The sequence below is a fragment of the Portunus trituberculatus genome, chromosome 17, assembly GCF_017591435.1.
Source record: "Portunus trituberculatus isolate SZX2019 chromosome 17, ASM1759143v1, whole genome shotgun sequence".
In the NCBI taxonomy this organism is placed as follows: domain Eukaryota; kingdom Metazoa; phylum Arthropoda; class Malacostraca; order Decapoda; family Portunidae; genus Portunus; species Portunus trituberculatus.
This window is the reverse complement of record NC_059271.1, coordinates 3,045,227-3,070,592: the sequence shown is the minus strand read 5'-3', so window position 1 is coordinate 3,070,592 and position 25,366 is coordinate 3,045,227. Positions and strand designations below refer to the sequence as shown.

Genomic DNA, 25,366 nt, shown 5'->3' with positions numbered 1-25,366 from the left:
AAGCTGCCTCATCACTCTACAACACTATCTTCCATTGCTCCTCACTCCAGACTAGTAATTTTTTGCAAAATTTTACTCTCTTCTCCTTTTGCAGTGCAGCTGACATGAGTTTCTTGCAGGCAAGGTAACATTTGTGGCCCAAATCATTGTGCAGAATATACTGCACGCTCCTTACAGACACATTTTCCAGTAACTGTGGGTTTTTTCCTCAATTTCCCATGCTGTCAGCCTTGGTTCTTAAGCAACCTGCCTGGAGATAAGTGCAGAGGTTTTTAAAGTGATCTTATGAGGCCTACCAGACTTGGGAAGTGGGGTGACAGTTTCCCTGCTTCCTTGAAGCATTTTATACCAAGTGCTGTGTTGATCTCAGCTCAACACCTGTTTGAGTGGAAATAAAAGAGAGATTGTGACCAGCCTTGTATAAAGTGAACATCTTTGTCCCTACTTGTAGTCAACTTGGGCATATTGAGAGGGTGGGAGGAAGCAAAATAATAGTGCAATTAGCCTACGCTTGGCACATCAGACACGCAGTCCACCTTCTCTCTTAGGCAGCTGAACAGCCAGAGATGACTCAGGCACTGGAGACTGTTTCAGAAAGCATAGAAGGTTGCCAGTTAATAGTGCAAAAGCGTCAGAACATATTGCAGTCTCCGGAAGGTACTGGTAAGCCTCCTCAACTTACCAGGAAAAGAAATTGCTTTAGCCCCGTGATATCAATACTTTCGCACATACTGTAAATTTGAAATTAATTCCTTTAATTCTATTTTCTACCCTCCAGAGGTGATTCCCAAGCAGTGATTATGCTAACATTACTACATCAGTAAGGCACAGCAACAATGACCCAGATAGTTGGTGCCACCACTGAAACTGAAACTATTTCAACACCCCAGTGTGTGATGGATCCAATCCAGCATGTGGCGCCACCCTGGCCTGCTACTGTGCTGACTCAACACAATGATGCTGTCTGTTTGCCAACCTGTCAGCCCTGATCACCATCACAGGCTGCTGTCACTGCCCCTCACTCACCATTCATTAGATATCTAATTCACCAAGCCAAAAATATTAAAGCTGAGTTGATATTTCATTGTTAGATTGCAGTAAATACTATAGTGAATCCTACATCTGGTCTGTTCTAAGCAGTGTTCATTATATCTCATTCTTTATAATGAAGAATTACTGTATTTAAAATGGATATGTGAGATATGAGGCTATTGATGTCTACACCAGCACATGAGAGAATGTCTATACTGTGAGACCAGTTGGACAATGAGACATGCCAGAAATATTTACATGGATCAAGGGACGAGGTGCACAACTTGCATGTTAAGAGGAAATAAAAAAGAAAAAAAGAAAATCACCCATGAGAAGCAGCCACACATATGCAGCACACAACCAGCAACTTTACATCATATACAGTCTAATATTTGCAAAATGAAGGAAATTGTTGCAAAAATGAGCACATCTGTAGCTAACAATCTCCCAGTTTTACCGCTATCATCTTCCAAGTAGCTGGAATATGTATGTCCTCCAGCTTTTAGGCAAGACTTCAACACTGCCCTGCCTTCCACCGATCCCTCTAACAATTGATTAATTATTTATCTTCAGACATGAGCAATTTTTGTACTTGTATATATTTACCTTTATGATGCAAGACTTTCAGCCCAAGTCTCCCTCTGTACACTGTTGCAGTCTTATTTGAATTAATTTATATTCTCGGAAGTAGAATTAATATAAAATATATAAAGTTATGGTCTCTACAGATAATAACAGCAATGGGAGGGATCTGGTCACCTCACTCTGGATTCTCCCTGCAAGTTATGCACTGCATGACTGGGCTTGGAAATCTTGCATCCTCTACATTAAAAGACAAGGCCATAACCTTGCACTGGCCCCCATCTTTGCATAGAAGCCAGTAAAACTACACAGCCATAAGGATTTGTGTTGAATTAAAGCTAAAAATTATTTGAAAATGAAGGTGTGTTGTTTCAATAGATGTTTGTGATTTCTAAATTCTTAATTTGAAAGTTGAGTCAGACATTTCAAGGTAAAATTGTGAAGGATGAAATAATTGATAATAACTATTCTTTAAGTTACACTTGAAATATATACTTCATTGCTTAGTTAGGCAAGTCTTGAGAACACTGATTTCCATTAAGTTCTGCCAACTGCTGAAGACAAAGGAATGAAAACTAAACTTACACTTGATGATAGGTAGATAAATGAAAGACTCACTAGAACTTGCATCCTGCATCCAGGTAAAATATAAGGCTCTGTTTGAAAAGTTAAATAAATAATGAAAATGGAACCATGAATTGAGAAGATAAAGACATACTGGGGTGGCATTGCTGCTAAACAAGCATGCAATGATCAAAAAGCCACTCACAACATTGAGAATAAGGATGCACTTGGTTTGCCTTCTCTCTCTCTCTCTCTCTCTCTCTCTCTCTCTCACTTACTCTGTGCCACATGAGTAAGGAGTTTTTCCATCTTTACCTTCCATTTCAGCATTCCACAACCTAATGAGTCTGCAACACGCCCAAGACCAGATCTAGGAGGGAGAGTGAGGAAGTTTGAATTCAATGTTGCTTGCTTATTGGTTCAATGACAAAATAAAAATCATACTTATAGATTTCTAACCATCTATGTGAAGAGAATGAGAATCTAAGAGGTGGTGGAGGCAGCAGAGGAAGTGGTGATGGTGTTTGTGGTGGAAGCATTGGTGGTGGTTGAGTTGCTGGTGAGGCTGAGGTTGTTGAGTGAGTCGAGGAGCGCCTGTACATCCTGGCGAGTGTCTGAGAGGGAGAGCTGGTTGGTGAAGCAGCTCAGGAGCTCTGCCTCCTCTGAACTCCCTGAGCACTCCAGGAATGTCTGCATCATTTCAATCACCTGGAATTACACCCTTTGAAATAATGCTGAGACACACAAAGCAAAGAAAAACTATTAAAAATTCTGTTTTGGAGAATCGTGGACAGTTTATTAACCCCTTCAGTACCATGATACGCTTCCATATTCATTCTGCTTACTATTTGGTGATTTTATACAGCTTCAGAAACTTATGTGGGGATTAAAATAGTAAAATAGCCATTAATCTGACCTCCATAGACTGTTCCCAATGTCAATAAAATGGTCTAGTTGTACACAAACTCTCAAGATAAAAATGTGTCCCAGTATTGAAAGGGTTAAGCACAATGAAGCAACTGAAAGAAAATGAAAAACATGATTCTAGTAAAAAAAAAAAAAAAAAAAAAAAAAAAGCATGTTCATCTCTGAGCAACAAACTGTCCTTTCCCCTGATGCTGCAAGCTGTACCTGATAGACCTGCTTCTTGATCTCACAGGAGGAGGAGGAGTTGTCACGCTGCAGCAGCTTGAGTTTGGAGCGAGCCAGGTGGAGGGGGGAGTAGCCCTGGTTGTCCGCCTGTCTCACATTGGTGCCTGCAACATGTAGCTGCTTGAGTACTGTTATCCACCTCCACTGTTGCCAATTAAATAAATCCTCAATGGTGTTTATTATCCACATCATAACTGCTAAGATTATGATTATGCTGTTTTCTGTCTTGAAGTGGTGTGATAGCATGTGGAACAGAATAAGAAATATAAACATCAGAATTTGCATCAGCACACACTGATTGCTAACTTCAGCAGCTGCACTATGCTGTCATCACCAAGTCTGGCCAATGCCTTGCCCTTGATGACAGCTTCTTTTCCTAAGATTACACAAAGATAGTACCAACCAGATAATCAACCAGCCTTGCAGCCTGGCCTTGGTACATAACTGCAATGTGATGAATAGAACAGAACACATGACTCTCAGCTTCCCTGCAACCACTGTCAACAACAAGAAACTCTGGAGGTGTCACAGCATCATCAGCAGTCTCCAGATTACCTTTCCACTTCAGCCATGAACAGGATAACTATAGTTCTGTTAAGGTTGAGGTTTTGAAAAATTGGACACAAAAGAGGAATAACAACCTGTGGCACCCAGCTGCCATGAGTGTCAGTGTTTGGTGCCAGGGTGTGTGTCTCACCTGACTTGAGCAGCAGAGTCACCATGGGGATGTTGGAGGTGCAGGCTGCCAGGTGGAGTGCTGTATTCCCAATGGCATCCTTCTGATTGGGGTCTGCTCCATGCTGCAGCAACAGCCTGAAAGGTGGCACTATTTGTCTTTTGCTTACATAAAAGTCTATACAATCATTAAGTTTTGTCTTCAAACTTCAAACATAAAGGCCTTTTTTCTTTTAAGTAAGAGGGGAAATCTGGCCCAAGGCAACAAAAATTATTAAACAAAAGGCCCACTTACATGCTAGTCCCATCCTCATAAAATGAAATTTGTAGCTTTAAGTGTGTCTATTATCATAGTAACATCTCCATCATCAGTAAGACAATCACTGCCCTCTGTATCTTGGTACTTTATGGATTTACACTCAAAAGAACCTAGGTAGTATTTTCTAATTTCAAACAACATGTGAGAGATTGAAGTTCAATGAAAATTAGTTTATAGATCAGATAAAGAAAATACAAATGAAAAAAAAAAAAACATTAAGTAGGAATGAAAAATAAAATTGAATTATTCTGCTACCAGAACATGCTGTACCAATAAAGAATGTTTCTTTTCACTTTGAGTTTAGTATACTGAGTTTCTGTAAAAAAGTGTATGTCTATTCATTTAGGATATTATTGACTCAAACTACTACTGCAACTTTCACCAGTAAAAATATGCTCAACAATGAAAGCAACAAAGTAACAGCACAAATAATAATAATATTTTCCTATATCTTCCCAGTTTCCTTTTCAGAGATAATTTATAGCCTCTAAGGTGTTATTCAGCAAGAACAGCCTGAGAATCTATTGACCTCCTGCTGCAGCAAGATTAGAGGTGGACAAGACAGCCAGCCTGCAATGTCACAACCTATTAGCTTGTGGCCTCTACCTCTCCTCAGTTCGGTGAGCCCTGGTCCTCTCAGCAGCGAGTCACCATACCAACGGCTGGCTGACAAAAAGAAACTTACCGAGCAATTTCTGCATAACCCTTTGACGCAGCAATATGCAAAGGTGACCTCTCCTTGTTGTCCGTCACTCTGGGGTCAACGCCTTCCTTCAGGAGCTGTTCCACAGATGCCACATTGTTCAGGCCAACAGCTATTCTCAGCTTTCTTTGTTCTGGGACACAGGAACATCAATCAAATATCTCAAAAGGAACAAATCATTACTTTTACTATCAATGACAAGAGTAACAAAATTTGATTTACATAACTGGAAATTCTTCCCTTTATATCAGCCACCAATACAGCCTCATCTGATACCATAAGATGTCCACCAACTGACTCAGGTGCACTTTTTACAACCAGCATTTACTAACTTCCCCCTAAGATCCCCATCTTTATCTGCTTTACAACTTCTTCCATGTAAACACTAAACTTTTCATCACACATCTCTGGTGCAGTCATACATGAACAGGTCACAGCTACTTACTTCCTTAATTAGAATTCTTAATTTACAAATAATTCTAAGGAATATTACTCATTTGTAAAAAAGGGAATGCTACAAGTGCTTTGAGAGTAAGAAAGTGTCAAATTCATCACATAGTTATTATCTTATTATGTAGACGTATTACTTTTCCATCCAGTTCTTACAAATTTCATTCATGTCTTTCTACACTTGTTTAAAAAAATAAATAAATAACATGGGACAAAGTATGCACAAAAGCATTCAGTATTTGGCATTACCTTACCCAACAACCTGCACAGTACAGTTCACAAGGACACCTACTTGATTTGGCACACAGTATCTTGTAGTGATGCTGCCGCATCCTCAGCCGCAGTGTTCTCAGCTTCTTCTTGAGTACATTGTGTTCGTAGGGAAGCACTGCATAGCCTTGAGCTGTGCTGGCCAGGACCACAAGTCAATATTTAGACAAAAACAACCTGAACACTAATGAATAAAATATCCAACTGCCAATTCAAATGTCTATCCAGATGTCAAAAAAAAAAAAAAAAAAAAAAAAAAAAAAAACTTTCCGTTCATTGCACTCCACACCTCCCATGTTTTAGTTCCAACCTTCATTGATGAAGCACCTGTCATCTGGCTGTACTCACAATACACTTCATATCCATGGCTGAGACACATGGATGGTGACACATTGGCAAAGGTCAGGCCAGGGGGAGGGTCCAGGTCAAATGTATTCTCTCTGCTGTCTTCAGTGGGGCCTCTGCTGGGGAGTGGGAAGTGCAGCTGCAGGTGACTGTTCTCATTGATTTCAGTATTGCCCTGGAGGAGGAGAGGGAACAAGTACAGTATGCTCATACACTGCAGCTACACTCTTTTCTGTCGCAGGCAGTTACTATACAGACTTTTGTGGATACATAAGAGAAAGCATGTGATACTGTGATACACAGGAATCTGTTTCTATGGCTGTGATTTGTCATGTTATGTTGTTTGTTACATGGCTAGTTACATAGTAATAGACACAGGCCACAACAGACCTTGCATTCCTCACAAGATGACTTTACTACTAAGGACCACTGAGAATTGATAATACAAGAGGAAAGCAAAGCATGAGCCTCTCTCCCCACCCTCCACCATGAGCCAGCCACACAAGAAACAAATGGAAAATACCTCAGGAGCTTCACTGTACTTCTGAAATTAATTACAAAACAGTCTTACTTGAAGTTTCAACCATCCACTGGAATAAGTTAGTAGTTATTATTATTAGGATGTTTTTTTTTATTCACTAAGTAGTTATTATTGTTATAATACTACTCACCTGTTGTTTAGTGGATGTCATGCCTTGTAGTGCCACCCTATTAGTTACCCTATCCTGCCTAGTTGCCAGTGGTCTTATCCGAGTAATTATCTGTGGGTAGCAAGCCTCTTATCGACCTGCACAACTGTACTTGTATTGTGTTCATGCCCTCATGCCTCATTGATGTGCCTTGGCTGGATGCATGTCGCAGTAATGCAGCTATGCATCCATTCCACATAATTCCTTGCAGTACAAGCACTACTATTGAGTCTGTCACTTGTAACAGTTCCTTGGAAGCTGTCTGTGTGGTGCCAGCAGTCTTGCCAAGCCATCTGTGTGACTCAAAGCTCCAATGAGTAGGATAAATACTCATTTTGCTTCCTGTTCCTATATGCTGAACAATAATTTAAATAGCAATATCTACCATTTCGCTGCAGCCACTGCTGCCACCACTGTCAAAGTATCTTCAGAGATTTCTAATGTAATCTAGTTAATTTTCGATCCCTTTTGCAATGCACATTACTTCATTTAATGCTCTCCCACCTAAAAACCCTGAAACCCAATAGGTCCCCCAAAATCACTGGGGATGAAAAGTAGGCATAAGTTGGAATTGAAAAAGTCATAACTTGAAAAATATACATTGCAATAGAAGTGACATGTGCCATCAATCAACTCACTAAATGTCTCACCAAAAAAACATAGCCACATCACAGAATTCTTGCTTGGAGAAACTATAAACTGACCCTTTCTATTATCTGAACCCCATGACAGTCAGCTTTCTAAGTGCCCAATAACCCACCAGAAGAGAGAAGGGTGTAACACACCACCACAGTGTGTAAAGCCAGAGTGGTGACAGCCGCCGTGGTACAGTGGATCCGTGCGTGCTTTGGGATCCGAGGGGTCTCCAAGCGCAGGGGTTCAAATCCTGTCTATGGTCTGAGTGTAGGTTGGGCTTCCTCACTCGGGGCAACAGTTTCCTAGCGGGTGGGCTTTGAAATAGGAGGTACCCTTAATAAGTATCCCCTTTAGCCCATAAATTCCCGTGAAAAGCCCACATGGTATAAAAAAAAAAAAAGACGAGCACACTGGTTCAACTCCCAGCTGTGACAAGCCAACACTCCACACCAAACCAACACAGCATGCACCAAACCAACACAGCATGCTTCACACATACATACATACACACACACACTCTGACTCACCAGCTTAAATGTAGTATGTGCAGGTGTGTTTGGCGGGGTCTTCATCACCACCTGGCTGCCTCCCTGGATGGGCTCGCTTTGATTCTTGCCATTCTCCAGCACCTCGGTCTGTATTTCGTTGACGGTAGAGGCCGCGAGCACTCTGAGGGAGGAGGGCGCGGAGACAGTGGGCAGGAGAGCGGTGGTAGTGGAGGAAGAGGAGGAGGAGGGGGTGTTGGGGCGAGCTGTGGGCAGGCTAGACGAGGATGACGGGGAAGAGGAGGGTGACAGTGACGAGGATGACGATGACAAGGCGACAGCGTTCTTGTGGTGAGGAGGGCTGAGGGGCTCCACTAGCGGGGCTGCCTCCATGGCCCCCTCCACTTCCTCCGCGCTGCCGTTACTGCTCTCGGTGGAGTCTATCCCGGAATCCATTTTCAGCCTGGTACTTACACCCGTGGTTCAGTTGATACATACATAAGAGACAGCGTGAGTGAGGTGGAGTGAGTGTGAGACAGGGGGTGGCTCAGCTGGGGAGTGTAAACAAGCAGGCAGGCTGGGACGGGACGCTCTCTCTCCTCACCTCCGGGTTACGCTTCGTCCTGCCTCTTCCTCCTCTCACTCCCCTGATACACGGTGATCGAGTAACTCCATTACTAGATTGTGCTGGATATGTGGTCTTGTGTGTCTCGTCTATTGGCAGTTAGGTTTATTTGGTTTATAAGTAGTATGATTTGTTCGTTTTACCACCCGTAAAATGTACACTAACAACAAAAACAAGGCGAGTGGATTCGACAGTCATGCGTTTTCTCGGCCTCAAATTGGTCTAACTTTCGCGGCCTTGTTCAAATTATTGCCTACTTACTTACTTGATTACTTCATGATGTTGAGAGGTCTATGTCCACTACTGCTTACTGGTCCAGTGTCTCACTTCATTAGATTCAGCTGGCCAGGTATGTTGTCTGAATATTAAGCCTGCCCTGCCCTGGCTGTTGTTGAGAAGGGCGTAACTCATGAGTCATGACTGCGGAAACAGTCAACGGAACTAATAAAAATACGACGGAAAAAGAGCTAGTGTGATGCCGCCTCAATAATGGCTCAGCTGATAAGATACACCAGAATAGTCAATCGATATTCTCAAACACTTCTGTGCTTCACCTCCACTATTTTTTTTTTTTTTTCTAAAGGTTCAAGAGGAAGACTGACAAGATTTCTACAATATTAAGTGGAGAAACACTCTTGAAAATCGGACAAATAATCTCTGTGGCCTTGGAAAATAGTAGTGGTGAGAGAGCAAAGCGTTTCTGAATACGAGTACGTCCGAGAACTGTAGTAGGTACTATACCGTGATGATTCAGACTCGGCTGGGTTCGAATCTCTGAGCTCTCAGTGGGCGTCACGCATATTTATCCTGCTTTCATATCAGTTTCTCAATCTTTCTATGATGATTTAGGGCTGGACATAGTATGAGGTTAGCTCATTCAAACGTGAATTCATGCTATTTATTGCCCATTGGTTCCTTCAACATTTTTACTCTTTAGATAATGAATCGTCCGTCTCTCACGCTTCACTCTCATTCGATGGTTTGATTGATTGAATGATGTTATTAGATTTATGTTGCCCATGCATTAGAATATTCCCTGTAAATTTTTTTTTTTTTTTTTTGTCTGTCTGAATGCTATTAATTCAGCCTTTTACATCCTTTTCCCAACATGCCTGCCACTCTCATTCCCACCAAAGATTTACACGCACGCTTCCATACACAGTTAGTCCCGTCATGTGCTATCTGGACCAACATCACTTCATACATTCTTCATTAATCCACCAGTCAAGCTGCCATCCTCCATAATAGTTACTCATGTTATACCCCACAGCTTAAACACATCCCCTTGATTTTGTGCTTAACATTTTCCATGCTTTTATTTATTTTTTTGGATTGTATACTTATCAGAAAAGAATTAGCAAAGACAACACACACACACACTAATCTAATAACCATCATATTAACTTAAAACACTTGAAACTTTCCTTGCAGTGGTGGCTCATGTATATGCACTGGTAGGGGAACTGCACCATCCCTTATTTCATCTCAGTATTATTGATAACATTCAATATAATGAGTAGATTTGCCTTTAATTCACAGTTCATCCCTCCTGCATGCCATCTCCCTCACACTTCATTGCAGTTACTTTCCTCTTCATGTTAGCTTTCTCCCTTTCCTCTGTTCACATGCTCTTCCTACTTCTCCTGCTACTGCTATAGTCATCTTTACCTCTCCTCTGAGCCACGCTACCAATGCTGCCTCATCTGTAAACAGTTTGATTAAGACTTCCACTCCTGTGTTCCCATTATTAATATCCCACTAGACTCAATTCTGTAAATGATATTCTTATGTTCACCTCCCCTCAATATAAATGCCAAGGAAGACAGCTAACAACTTATCCAGATACCACTCACTTGCCTTGCTTCCTACTCAAACACACATTTTTTTTTTTATGTACTCCCTTTCAGCAATCTATCCATATTTTTTCCTATATAAGAGGAAGTTTGGCCAAGGGCAACAAAAACTACTAAACCAAATGACCCACTTAGATGCTAGTCCTATACAGTTCGTCAAATACTCCACAATTCTTCTCTATCTATATTCAATCATCCTAATCCATCAATGGTCAAAACTTTTCCTTACCTTTCGCTGAACACTTTGATAATCTGTCCATGTACTGATCTGTGCATGATCAAAAAGTTATTGTACCATGGATCTGTGGTGGCCTACACTGCATGTCCACACTAAACACTTATCTAACCTTGTCAATCGTCATCTGTCTCATAATTATTGCTATTTTCATAAGTGACGTAGTGTCATGTAAATGTTTTGTTATTGTTGTTGTTAGGGTTGTGAAGATCTAGTTATTTCTATAAGCCTGTATGTATATCTCCTAGATTTAAAGAGAGAGAGAGAGAGAGAGAGAGAGAGAGAGAGAGAGAGAGAGAGAGAGAGAGAGAGAGAGAGAGAGAGAGAGAGAGAGAGAGAGAGAGAGAGAATAAATCAAGACAATAATACTCAGAATTTTCCCTCTTGTTCAGTACTCACCATGACTCTCTAATGTTTGCACTGGCCACAGCACAAATCACATCTACCAAGTAGGAAAAGTTCTCTAAACATTCAAAGGATTAACAGGTGGTCAATATACTCCTGTGTCTCTTCCATTTTCATTCCTATATCCTGCACACTCAGACTCTAATATCATAGGGAAACCATGGATGCTGCAGCAAGCCATCTGACCCTTTTGATCATGGCCCTCCCCCTAAGAAATATACCTATCCTCTTCCACCTGTCATCCACATTAATAAATTTCTCCAACCTTCTATTGAAGCTGTCTACTGGCTCCACACTGCAACTTGATCACTAAATTCATGCTTTTCATCCACTACTCTGTTCAAGAACCGATTACTTTCTACCTCTCCCTCTCTCTACTAAATCTAACATTGTCATAGTTGAGACCATTACTTATTATCCCTCTAATTCCATTAATCTCTTGCAGATTTATTTGCTACAAACACTGCATAGACTAGAATCTAGCTATGCACTCCAAGATGAAATGTTTGGCACCAAGACTCAACACTACAAGGAAGCACAGTACATACTTTCCCTACAGCTGTGTCATCACAGGTCTCACGGTACAGACCTCACGACCCTCATGAACAATAATCCAACATTCACATCTGTAGGTCTGTAAGTAAGTGTCTGCATAACTTAAGGTGGTCATGATTGTCTCTTCAGCACTGCACCTTGTCATCTTCTACCTGCTAATCTTGTTCTCTTTAATAATTTTCCTCATCTTTCCATTTTTATTTGTATGGTAGTGTGCAGCACAGCTTTTCCTGCCCTGTGTTGCTCCTTGAGAGATTCATTTTGTTGTCATGAAAAGAACACTCAAGACGAAACATGTCAACATAATTTATTTATTTTACTTATTCATGCCATACATGAGCGTACATACACAGTAACAATGTCCAGGTTGAACTGTACTGTATAGCTAAATAACTACTACTGACTACACGTAAACTGGCGAGTGGCAGAAGTTGTGCCATGCTCACTCCAAACAAGGCGGATGCCAGGCTGCTAATCACAGAAAGTCCCAAGAATTAAGGATGTAATGTTCTGTGTTTTGAAACACTGAGAAACTGATCTGGAGTCTGCCATGAGAGGTGAAGTGGCCAGGGAGTGAGCCCCTGACGGGACATTCAAGGTTTGTGACATTTGACCAGCTGAGACAAGATGGACCACCAAGGCTCAAGTGAACGTCTGTCACCCTCAATTGCCCCGCCACTACATGGCTTCCCTCCTCCTGTTAGATCAATTCCTGGTGTTTCCAAGTCACACACACTTCTTGAGTTATCCCTTCTTGGGTCTCCACTTTCGTCTATTTGTAGTGTTGTGTTTTTCTTTGGGGATGCAGGTTGATCCCCAGCAGTTCCTGAAGTATTCTTCCTCAAATTTCACATAGTTCATAGGGGATCTTTACTACCTGCCAATCACTGTTACCGCTCGTGTGCTGAGACGCCGAGAGGTTGATTTAGAGCCGGCTGTGGGAGATGGAGCAGCCGGGAAGTGAGCCCCTGACAGGACACTCAAGGAGCACCACACTTCACCTGTCCAGCCAAGATGATCGGCACAGCACAAGTGGAGTTTTGTTGCCTATGAGTGTCTTGTCACTACAAAGAAATTGGAGAATCCCAGCTTTTCACTGATAAGGGTGCCAATTGCTAACATTCTTGCAGCTATGACCACACAGCTCTATCATCACTAAGGTCACATCGCAGAGAACACTATATACAAAGAACTGATGTAGGATACTATACACTTGAAAAAGAAGCTTGTCATATACATGTACGTAATAATTTGATGCTAGTCGTGGATCTTTTAGTTCCAGCCTGGAGTGAGCACAGCAGCAGGACTTACATAAAACCAGCAACCTGCCCCTATGGAGATGCATCCCATTAATTTCGTTCAGTTTTTTTTTTTAGTGTACAAATAAATTAAGGTTATTCTATTATGAATGATGTCTAATAATAATTTGAAAAGTAAAACTGACTGTACTAAAAGTTTTGTGCAAGCGTTATATCTGAAAGAAAGTAGACAAGCAGTCTGACGCTGAGCCCGTCAGGTACACTAAAGTCACTGGGATGCTAAGAATCATGCCTATGTAGTCTTATCTCCTATTTGGTGATCTAAAAAATGTGATGCTGTCAAAAATGTCACTTATTATTTTACCTTTGAGCACCATTCTATGAAAGTCACAATAGCATTGCTAATCTGTTATTTTCCTCTCTGATATTCAACACTGATTCGTATTCTTGCCGAGCAAGACGAGAATAGACCTAAAAACCTGCCTTCATACCTTTGTTATAATTTGTTTACTCAATTTGCAATTTTGATAAAAAATAATCAGAAATTACAAAACAGGTCAAAATGCAGCACTTTCATGTCATTGGTAATATGCACACTTTGTACTGTTCCTGTAACAAGATCTTTGTGTATGTCTTCACCTGTGTACAATGCACTCCACTGATTACACAGGCACAATGTTATCCAATCCAACAGTGCCTGAAGCAGTTAGTTAAACACACATGAAATACAGCATTCAAAAAGCTTCATTCTGTAACAAAGACAAGACAAATGCAGGGAAGTGGCAGAGCATGGCCTTGCTGCCTGAGGGGAGTCCACCAACACTGACTCCTCCTCCTCACCCTCGGGCAACCACACAACCCACCACACCTCTCCTTGCCGTGCCTCTCTCCTTACCAACACAGAATGTAACACTTGCTGAATACTTTTTCTTAATGTCATTATTCATTCTCTTTCCAGCAAGAAACACAACATACAGTATTCTTGCTTTAATTTTCTTCCTATCTCATATATCAAGTGCATGTGTGTGTGTGTGTGTGTGTGTGTGTGTGTGTGTGTGTGTGTGTGTGTGTGTGTGTGTGTGTATATATATATATATATATATATATATATATATATATATATATATATATATATATATATATATATATATATATATATATATATATATATACACACAGACCCACACACATATGATGTTACTCAGAATAATCTTACAACTAATGGAACATATTTTGTAGTTCTAAATTTTACAAGAAAGTTTTCAATTACATATTTGTACTTTTATTAAAATAAACTTAAGAAATATACATGTCCTAATTTTTTCTTTATTTTGCATAATTTTGTGAAGTGTCTCATCACAATCTTGCTAATGTATTCAGCAAGAAACTTTGAAAATTAATTTAGTTGTGTGTGTGTGTGTGTGTGTGTGTGTGTGTGTGTGTGTGTGTGTGTGAGAGAGGTTGTGTACATGTAGTGTCTATGCTGCAGTAAAAATAAATAACTTGCACCACCGTCCTTCTACACATAAAATAACAAAATAAAACCATGGGAGGCTGAGGTCACCTTCTGCCTCTCAGACTTTGGTTCTGTATTCAGGTACAGCTCTACTACGGGTTTACGTAAGATTGTGAAGAGTTTGCAATGCAACAAATAAAATTAATATACATTATATATCACTTAACGATTGTCCAATCCACTCTTGCAATCAGAGACTAGTTAACTTCCAATCTAATCAATTAGAGTCATACAGAGTGGGTGAAACCAAGTGTAACTTAAACCTAAGTATGGCAGTGACACTGACTAAAAGATCTGCTGAACACCAGCTAGGCAGCATCAAACAACCTGATACATAAAAGCACTTTCTGCTATTGTTGAGTGGAACACAATAGAATACATAAAACAAAACAATGCCCTATTAACACTTTCTCCATTTTGAAATTCATAACCAGTTATAATCCAATATTTGAAAACCTATTTGCATTATGTAACAAGAACACCAACACTCCACAATGTAATACAGTCTACGTATCTATATATAATTATTATTTTCATATGGCGAATAATGATATTCACTGTGCCGGAAAACCAACCCAAAATGATGTAACAATTCCAAAGATACATGTAGTAGTATGTATGTATGTATGTATGTATGCTTTCTCTGGTGAAGGTATGCATGTTTTTGGTAACTATGAAGTGTCTCTCCTCATGAAGTTTGAGATTTGATCAGGAAGAATGAACACTTTAAAATACAGTTCATAATACATATTCTGAAAGAAGATGTTAACCATGAAATATAACAAAAAAAGAAACACTGATGATTTGAAAAGAAACTATCAGGATGAAATGACTCAAAGTGAAGTGTTTTGAAGATTAGGTGGTTAAGTTTACAGAGGGAATCAGGCAAGTGAAAATGTCAACAAATTCTGAGGAAAAATTAAATACAATTATGAATTCCTTGATACTGTACATAAAGAATGACAAAACATAACTAATAAAAACATTAAAGGAAAGAGGACTAGGAAAAATCAATGAACATGGAAACAAAACTGAACTTCTATCACATTTTTTAAAACAAACAAATGAATAAATACAAATATCAATAAATGAGTAAAATGAATAAGAGCTAATGAAATAAATAGAGGTTTTGGGGCAGGTAATTCTCCATGTCATGAGTCTTGCAACACACTGCCTTCAGCTTCACCACGAGGAACAGTCTGCCACACACCGCACTGAGGGTCAGAGTCACTCTCAAAGCTGTCACCGGTATACTGTTTGCTTCGGTGCTCTCTCTTAGCACTCCACATCATGCTCAAGCAGGTGGTGTGGAAGTAATTAATGTGTATCTTACGCCCAGTGGCTTTCATATGTCAGTTGGGTTTGTGCTGCATTGAACAGTAAAGAAGTCTTACCTCTGCTACACTTCCACTATCATACACATGACAATTCTCTGAAAGCGTGGACCACACTCTTGAAATAGATTTGACCAACTTCATCTTTAGTTACGCTTCAATTTCTTACAAACCGAAGAACGTTATTTCTAGATTGCCACAGAAGATAAAAAAGGAAATTTTCAACCAGTGAGGGTTCCAGGTAGGAAAAATAAATTATTCCTATTTCAAAATGCCAGAGGCTAAAAACCAAATAACAAGCCTGGTAGTTTTAAAATATAAGAAATGGCTGACAAAAACCCTAGCTGCAACTGTGCTTAAACAAACAAAACCTAAAATCATAGCCATCAAACAAACCAGTAATTAGATTTCATTTCATTAAATCCTTAAAAGAATACAAAAAACTAAACCATATTGGCAGTGATATATATGTATCTATATAACGATTGATATACTGTATGACTGATTTCCTACAAGATGCCTATAGAAATTCATGCAAAACAATGAATGCACCTTGCAGAGATCCCCCGGCTCATAACACAACGGGAAGATTCACTTGGGTCAGTGTACACTATCATGATATGGCTGCATATTGTACAAGGTGGATAAAGGAATTTATACAAGTACATGGTAGAAATTGATGGTAAAAATTACCTTCATATAGTATTGGCTACATCAGGAGGTGGATAAATCAATAGGCAATGGTAATCAAATGATCACATCACAAGGGAATAAAGTGGCTGTTAAAAAACATATAAAGAATATTTGATTGGTGAGCTTACAGCTGAATCAGTGAATGAAGATCTTGAGAAAAAACAAAAGAAATCATGATAAGGAGACTAAAGTAACCTTAAAGAAAAAGCATGTCAAATGTTCCTGAATGTCTTCATCCGAGATACTTGGCAAGTTGTGGGGTGGAGGACTCTCAACAGGTGATAGTCTGAGTGTTCTCGAGAGTGAAGGTGATGCAGCAGAGACAGAAATTGTGCTTCATACTTTGCTTGAACGTGTCACTTGGGCATTGTAGTTATCACATGAAAGGGCTTCTCTAACTACAATACAAAGTTAAGAGAACTTTTTTAAAACAGAGATCCAATAGGAATATATAAAATTCAACAATTTGCACAGTTTTCAAGACGCGGCTGGAGCTGCGTCATCACTACAGTGAGTATTACTGGTTGTGGCGGCAGCGCCTGGCAAGCCTCACCTTACTCTCCTCACCTGAATCACTTGTCTCATGAAGTCTGAAGCTTACACACAGATGGGGCTGATAATCACATCACTTATTTGCAGTCTTGTCTTAAAGCACTATTATATTTCAGTCCCCATCAGCACACACTTTCCATTTCTCGACTTCGTCTACGACGTGCTTGTCTTTTTCTGTATTCATTGAACTCTTGCTTCATGGCAGCCACACGCGCCTCCATGGACTGGTGGCGCCGCCGCCCACCTGACCCGTAGATCTCAGAGTCGCTGAGGCCACGTTCACCCGATGGAACACGGCTCCTTGACCACTCTGCTGCTGAGTCCTCCCCAGGTGTCGGACTCAACACTGTATCAAATTCATAGTGATCGTCCACACTAACGTCCAGCGGCTGGTGTGGAGGCAGAGGCGTGGTGATGGGTGGCGGCGGCCGCGGGGACACTTTTACCGAGCTGCTGGAGTCCACGCTGGCATCCAGGCCGGCAGACCCCAGCATCTGTCGTCGCTCTGACACACTGGGTATTATGTATGGCTGGGGCGGCCGGGTGAGGACTGGCATGCGGAACTGTGGCAAAACTTGCCGAGCTGCCCACTCTTCATAAGGCGGAGGATTTGGCGGTCGCATCCAAGGCGTTGGGCGGGCACGAGGCCCGGCCAGGACCCAGGCAGAGGGAGCTGCTGCTGCTGGCTCTGGGGCTTCTCCGGTTTCTGTTGCTTCAGAAGCTTCTAAACGTGAGGAATCAAGACCTAGTGCTAGTAATGACTGCCCTGACTGAGAAGAGCTCTGTTGCTGGGATGTATTTTTGCTGCCAAACCCACTAGAAGAGTCTGGTGACTGCTCCTGAGATTGTTCATGGGATTGTTCCCTGCTTTCTGGTGCACTGCCACCGTAAGCAGCTCTGGGGTGATGGCGGATGGTGTGCCTTGACTCGCTTCTTCCTGCAGAACGTAACTCTGGGGCACTGTTCGTTCTTGGCGCCTCTCCAAAAAGGCCACTGCGCACCCGCCCGATGGCCTCCTGCAGGCGTTCCCGTGTGTACGTCACCGGCTGGTCACTGCTGGAGTCACTGTCCCTTGTCCTGCCCGGTGCTCTGGGCACGGGCTCAGGTGCTCTACTTGTCTTTGTACTGGTCGGGGGAGGAGGAGGAGGAGGAGGCAGCGGTCGTGGTCTGGCAAGCCCACGGGCCCCAGGCTGACCCTGAGTGGCACGGGGGCGGGGGGGCGAGCTGGTAGCCAGTGGCTTTTGATTTTCCGAGGAGGAAGGTTTGAGCAAACAGGGGGGGGCCCGCCCCAACATTCGTTGATCAGTGTCACGTCTTGGAGGAAGATTGACATAGTGGCGAGGGATGTCTGGGATACGCGGGGGCTGGATGTGGCCGAGAGCCTCCCGAACTAAAGGTGGAGCATGCACATGCTGGCCAGACTCTAAGACTGTCATGACTGGTCGACCAGGTGGTCGGGCAGAGTGACCCACAGGACGGGCCATGGGCCACACACGAGTGGGGCGCCTGGGAGTGGTCCAGGCGGGGTCCAGCCGAGTGTGTGAGGGCGTGCCCCAGGCTGGGAACTGTGGGTGGAAACGTGACGGAGGAGAATGAACCTGTGCCCCAACAAGAATCTGTCCAGGACGCAGCTGAGAAGTGGACAGAGGCGGCAGCTGGCGAGATGGGTACCGACGGGGTGCCACAAGCTCCTCTCGACGGGGGGGAGGCAGGGTGGCCGAGATGCCCAGGGCTGTAGGCGTGTCCTGGGCTGAGTTGGGAAAGGATGACAGAACTGTAGAAGGAAAGGAACGCTCCACACTGGATGGTTGTTGCACACTGCTCACTTCACTAAAGGAAGCCAACTGTGCCAGCTGACTCCACTCTGAGCTCAGTGGCCCGGGGGAGGAAGCTCTGAAGCGTCTGGAGCGCGGGGACCACACACTGTCACTTGGGCTCTCTGGTATGACGTGCCGCCCAAACTCTGGCGAATGCAGCGAGGTGTGCGGGTGGAATATGCTGTGCCTGCCAGCTGGCCCCGCATGTGGCTCCCCCCGGGCAACGCCCCCTACCCGTGGCTCCTCATGTGCACTGGCCCCAGAGCCATCGGAGCGCAGGCTGAGGCGGGGCGGCAGGGGTTGGCGCCGGTGAAGGCGGCCAGCCGTGCCGGCCCGCACGTGGTACACTCCACTCTCCACTCCCCGGACCTCCTCTCTTGGCCACTCTGGAGGAATTCTGCTCTGATCCCTGCTTGCAGGCCTTCCTCCAACACCCCGGATGGGCCTCCTGGGGGAGGTGAACCCTCCTTCCTCACTGTCATCGTCCAGCACAAAGCGGCCGTCTCTGGTGCGGCTGATCCAGCTGAGGGGCTGGGAGTATTCCAGCTCCACTGAGTACTGCACGTCCCTGGGAAACCTGCGGCCGCGCTCCACGCCATACTCCCTGAAGTCCTCGTCAGCCGAACTCCCCGCTGCATCCTGTCCCCTGCCACCCAGCTCCTGTGTAGTGCTGGTGTCCAAGGGTCTGCTGTCTGTGGAGTCAACGAGGCGGCCCCCGAGCAGCACGCCGGCTACCCACGCCCACTCCCACCTTAAACCTGGTATTCCGCACCGTAGTAACCTGTGCGGGTGGAGGAGGCGGTGAGCATGTGGTTTATGAAGCTGTGGCTTCAGTCTTAATTGACTTGAAGGTTTTAAGTTAGTTGTGTGTCATGCATGCAATGTTATAGTGTCTTCTTTACGCAACTCACAACTAGACATCAAAGTCCTCAAGATGGTGAAAACAGCAGGGTTGCCAAAATACAACAAAAAATGCAAGGAAATAGATAGGTATAAATATCATGAAATGTTTAGATTTACTAGTAATTGATATTTCAGGAACCCTGCAAGGTATGCTTAGAGCTGAGTTGGTTAGAAATATGTAGATTATCAGAATGATAGCAAAAGCCATCAATGATATTAGTCCTACTTTTTAATGATCATAGGAGGATCTGATCATAATCAAACACAATACATATATGTTAATATGATTTGGAACACAAAGATTTTAGGTCCACCATATATAACGGAGAGCTGCTTCACCACACAGGCTCACCACCAATACATGTCAGGAAGGTTAGGTAATGATCAGGAACCATCATCACTTACCAGCACAAGTGTCTGAATGAAGCACCAGCCAGCATCTAACACTGATTCATGTTATGTTATATTATGTTACACATCAAAGAAACAATTACAATACATACTGTTTATCTATTTCAGGAGTTAATCTGTATCATCATGTCCAGCTGCACTGTCATTAGGTGTAAGTGTTTTCATAAATGACAACTGGAGGAAAATACAACTAGTACAACAGTGCATGAAATAACACTGGAAAACAAATACATGGGAGACACACAATTTAGAGGGAATTCTAGTGATATGTGTAATCTTCAATATACCTGTATCAGACCTAGAGTTTTTAAAAGACAGGAAGAATCAGTGAGACAGAACATGGCTATATGGAATGGACATCTGTGCTGGTAAAATAATGACTTACATTTTTAAGGCATTACCCTTAACTTTTACACATCCAAGACATCTGCTGCTGCTGCTGATCCCATGATTGCCAGATGAGTGATGGTTTACCTACATGTCTTCAAACAAAATTTAAAGCATGTTCAAGAAAATGATCAAATCCTCTCCATTAAAAAGTGAAGACCTCAATAATCACATGGATCTTGAGTAGCTAACACATCTGAATCACTACCGTACAGAGGATCAACAAAATCAAATGGTTTTCAATAAGACAGCAGAGAGGCAGCCACAGACAGCAGGCACATACATGCCGGTGCAGTGCAGACAGTGAGGAGGTGGGATGGAGACATGTTGAGTACAGGGAATACTAGGAATGCATAGGTTATAGTTAAACAGTACATAACATCAGTAATATCAAGATGAAAATCTCCTCAGAAGGGAAACACTTAAGGGGATTAGGTACATATGTAGTATTAGTTCCTTATGGTTCACTTCACCATATGTAAAAGATCAATTGTGTGTTTTAAAGTTTCATATAACAAACAGAGCATTTATGAAAGTCAACAAACATAATAGGTTAGTAAAGTACATTTACAGCTCTCATGAATGTGAAAGACAAGAATTTACAGATTAATTTTACTGACATTAACATCAACATGCATCATCGAAGAAGGGATCGAGTGGGTCTGATCAAGCTCAGCAAACTCCACCAGGTAGTTCCCATGTGGCAAACAGTGGTGGTGGTGGTGGTGGTGGTTTGCATCACACACTGAGGTGTGATGCAACACCCAACAAGTAATACCTGTAATTCTGACTTGTTCTGCATCACCAAATCTAAATGCTTCATGGTCATTCTCTTGCTTTACTGGACTTGATTTCATTTTATTTCTTTGGACATTTTTTGTCAATGTATTGATGCTTTAGTAGCTTCACATTTTATTCCACTGCTTTTACTGTCATGAATTAATGATGGAATTATTAATATCTGACTTTTCAATATTTTCCAATAAGATCTTTTTCTCCTGAATATTCCTTTTTTTATTTTTTTATTCAATTCTATCTTTTCTCATTTCTCTGACATCACATTTCTAGAACGTTATCATCAAAGGTTACAAGAATTAATACAAACTTGTGACAACATATAGCTGATAGATTGAACTATGACTGCAGGGCCTTCATGACACAGCAAGCCCTCCTCCATAGTGAAGCACAATCAGTGGGTTAGAACATTGTCTTCTTTAGGAGCACTGGTAAAAATATTAGGTAAATAAGTTAACCAATCACTTTACTGATCTATGTATTAGTACTGAGACCTAATGTGAGTACATACTGTGATGGAGAAATATTAGTAGTACTCTATAGTAACATCACACCTCACTATAGTAGTGTAATGAAATAAAGGAAGTAGAAAGCTTCCCTTGTTTCATTGGAAATACATAACAATGCACCAAACACTAGATGACAACTACAAGTCACTACACAGCACCAGGCAGACCATGACCATTTTCAACTAAGGCCGCAGTGAAACCAAGGCCACATGCAGACCCGCTAGAGACCTACAATCGACATGGTCTTGCCGCGAGCACACCAGCCTCCCTCCACCCTCGCCTCAGACTTCCAAGATGCTAACACTCACTCACTTCAGTTTTTTCTTTATTAATTTGTGAAAGAAAATATTTGCTTTCTCTTCTTTTACGATAAGCTTCTGAATTTTTGGTACAACTAATCAGCAACATGGATAAGATTTAGGTTGCTTTCTTTAAGGCTCCTCATCTCAGGAGAGAATACATGATATGTGATATGGTCTTTTAATTTGATTTGTATTTTTTGTCGTCAAAGTCCTGCAGAGTTGAAGCATTCACACATCGAAAAGCAAGATGTTCAACTAAAGAAAACTTGTCAGCAATGAGCACTGCTTCATGGTAACTGGACCAACACACAAACACCAAACAGGCAGCAGGACACCCTAAAGACTGAGCCACACTATTGTACAGGACAATGGACAACAAGCACGCACACAAAAAATTCTTAATCTGGCATCAGTTTCATCCAGCGAGCACGGCGCTAATGCAGTGCTGAATTATGCTTTCATGCATGCACCTCTTGGGCAACATGGAGTGACAACTATGCTCATAACAATGTCAAATACTTTCACATCAAAGGTCGTAAGATTAGGAAGCTCTGTGAGTGTGCACGGGGCCAGAGAGTGATTTATTTACTTAATCAAAAGGTAACGAGGTGTTGGTGGAGGTGGTGGTGGTGGTGGTAGTCAACTAGATCTGTTCTGTAGTAATCGCATCACCTGGGTACTCCTTCCGTCTGTCCAGCCGATGTGGGAAAGCAAGAAACAGCAAGAGAAAAGAAGAGAATAATGACGGGTTAGAACACAGGTACAGTCATTAATCCACTACACAGCCACCTCAGCAATAAAAAGCACCACCTCATAAGATTGCAGACCTCAGTGGCTGATGGTAGAGTTGATTCAGTGGGTGTTTACATCTAAAACATGGGAAGCCAAATTCCAAAACAGTGAAATATAATGTTGGTACCCTATTAAAAAGTGCCCCACCTTTAATAAACATCTGTCTTTAGAATCTATGAAAAATCTTAAACATACTACTAGCCAAACATTTTGTGGATGACAACATAATAGCTCAAGAGTTTTTTAGTTCCTTGAAAACTTTTTCTCACCTTTTCTTATGATAATTAAAGAACTGGAGTACAACAGCTATACACTGATCAACTGTTTCTTCATCAAATATATATTGAATGTGGCACTAAGATAACTAATGCCCTGATCAAACTATAAAAAAGAAAAAAAAAAACCTCGTTCAGATATACATTAAATTAAGGAATCAATAATATGATACTTTTACTCACAGTCCACCAAGAATATTTCATCACTTCATTTATTATGACACTTCAAAAGACTGTGTGACTGTATTACATCCCTGCTGGAGCATCTTCCATGTCATTCAGAGCATTGTTATGGAGGTGCATGGTGAACATATAGACTATTATGAAGTCTGTTCAAAAGTATATGAACTTAATGTTTCCCACAAACTGGTATGGGCCAAGAGGTGACAGTGCTGCCAAATGCAATAATAAACATTAATTCATATGAACAATTTTTGGCACCAACTCCAACAGAGCCAGTCACTGCTGGGCACTCAGTGTACATGGCAGTGTGCTGCAGGTGCACAGCACTTTCACTTCATACAAAATTATGGAAAAGTCGAGTAGAAATGCTACATCATGTTTTGCTAAAAGTTTGATAACTTCAAGCTGAAACAAATCATAATAAGATTTCACAAACTATTAACAATGGAACTTAAGAGTGACACAGCTCAAAGAACAGATTGCCAGCTTAACCAGCACTAGTCCTGTAAGTAGCACTGCACCTGTATCGTGGCATCCCAGCTTTTCTTTCATACTTCATCCAGGATTTCTAAGCCAAAGATAGAATTTCAATGATTCACTAGGCTTTCTATGCTCTAAACATAGTTCCTAATAATTCCTTTTCTTTAAGGTGAAAATACATGTCAATGAAAGTTTCTGGATTTCAAGCCTGAGAGCACATATTGAAAAGACAATGGTGCAGTAGACAGCCATTCCAAAATGTGATTTCCAGAGATAGTTCCAGCAATGGAAGGAATAGCACAGTGACTGTGTGGAGTGATAGCAGGCCTGCTTCAGAGGAGACTGCAGCCTACATAAGATCAGATACCTTTGAACAGACCCAGTGTGCTAAACTTATGATCCTATCTGAACTCCTGACAACTTTGTTACCAGTAATGATCCTTTGTCGGAGCTTCATCTGTAACTCGTGTCGCTCTCCTTGATTAATAGAGTTGTTAAAAGAATTTAAAATGTGGAAACTTTTTTGCCGAAATGGTGAGCTATTCAAGTCAGTTTCCCTCTGTCTCTCTCCTCATCACTGACTTTATATCAAAATTTTTATGCATTCTTAAAGAAGACTTTAATCAAACCAAAACAGTCAATATAATCCCTCAGTCACTTTTTAGAAAATTTGCTTTCCCAAGGTTGAAATACCTACAACAAATTTCAACATGTGAACAATGTTGAAATATGTGCGATGTATGCTCACTTCCAGCTGTATGCATACAACTGATGAGAAAACACATAGTAAATCACTACAGAGAAAAGAATGAGAGATATCACTACAAACATATCTTACATATTTACAGAAGACAGAGAACATTTTTTGCAAACAAGAATTAGTCAATGCTGGAGGAATATTAGATGATAATAATTTTCATACAATCCTCAGAGATGGTAACTTAGAAGAGCCAGGATAAGAGGAGAGGATGAGAGATCCACTGAAAGGGGCAGCCATGACCAGACCACACCGGAGGAGTATGTGTGTGTTAAGCCAACCCACAAGCAAGTATGACCCACCCTAAACACAGGCTACCAGGAGGGTGCAGGAGGTACTCCGAGCTCCTCAAAACCTTACTCTAGCTCTGGGTTGTTGGGGAAGAACTCCAACTATCAGTGGTCGCGCCCTAGGTACAGCAGATGCACCAAGTCAGGTCTCGCATCACCCTGATGCCTAAAAAACATTTGGTGGGCTTTGACCAAGTCTGAACAATAACTCACAGACTACAACATGGCTTACCAAAGTTTCTGGAACTTCCTAAGATGATGAACACTTTATATGATGGAACTCAAGGTACATAATACTTTCCCATGATAATAATGATAAAAATGCATTTTATGTTGAAATAATACTTAAATTTATAAACTATTAATAAGAAAATTAAGAAATTAAAAAACTCTTGTACATGATGAAGTATTAAATCATTATTCAACCAATAATTATGAACTGAACATTTGAAACAAACTAAAGAGGCTTTCCCAATGTTATCTACTCGCAATATGTTAGTAGAGTAGATATTTTCACCATGCACAAATTCTGTTAG

General features: G+C 41.6%; 2 protein-coding genes and 1 long non-coding RNA gene across 4 annotated transcripts in view; 1 reads left to right on the top strand and 2 right to left on the bottom strand.

Annotated features, from left to right (window-relative positions):
• Window positions 1-1,069: 1,069 nt before the first annotated feature.
• LOC123504964 (palmitoyltransferase AKR1-like) lies at window positions 1,070-9,016 on the bottom strand. 2 transcript variants are annotated; one of them, XM_045255935.1, is made up of 8 exons: window positions 8,793-9,016; window positions 7,945-8,549; window positions 6,096-6,267; window positions 5,770-5,880; window positions 5,010-5,160; window positions 4,028-4,143; window positions 3,310-3,434; window positions 1,070-2,886 (listed from the first exon to the last, which is right to left on the bottom strand). In XM_045255935.1, the coding sequence occupies exons 2-8, from the start codon at window positions 8,356-8,358 to the stop codon at window positions 2,662-2,664; spliced, it is 1,314 nt and encodes a 437-aa protein (XP_045111870.1). In that variant the 5' UTR covers window positions 8,359-8,549; window positions 8,793-9,016; the 3' UTR covers window positions 1,070-2,661. The 2 variants fall into 2 exon arrangements, with proteins under 2 accessions (XP_045111870.1, XP_045111871.1); XM_045255936.1 differs by having other exon boundaries at window positions 1,070-2,548; window positions 2,638-2,886; window positions 7,945-8,871.
• On the top strand, window positions 8,715-25,253 carry LOC123504972. The gene is made up of 3 exons (XR_006675001.1): window positions 8,715-8,876; window positions 11,466-11,660; window positions 24,715-25,253. It is a non-coding gene; the product is annotated as an uncharacterized LOC123504972 (long non-coding RNA).
• Window positions 14,101-25,366, bottom strand: part of LOC123504962 (protein turtle-like) — a 178,367-nt gene continuing 167,101 nt past the window's right edge. The window contains 1 exon segment of the mRNA XM_045255933.1: window positions 14,101-19,527. Coding sequence (XP_045111868.1) covers window positions 17,052-19,527 — 2,476 coding nt within the window. The 3' untranslated portion in view covers window positions 14,101-17,051.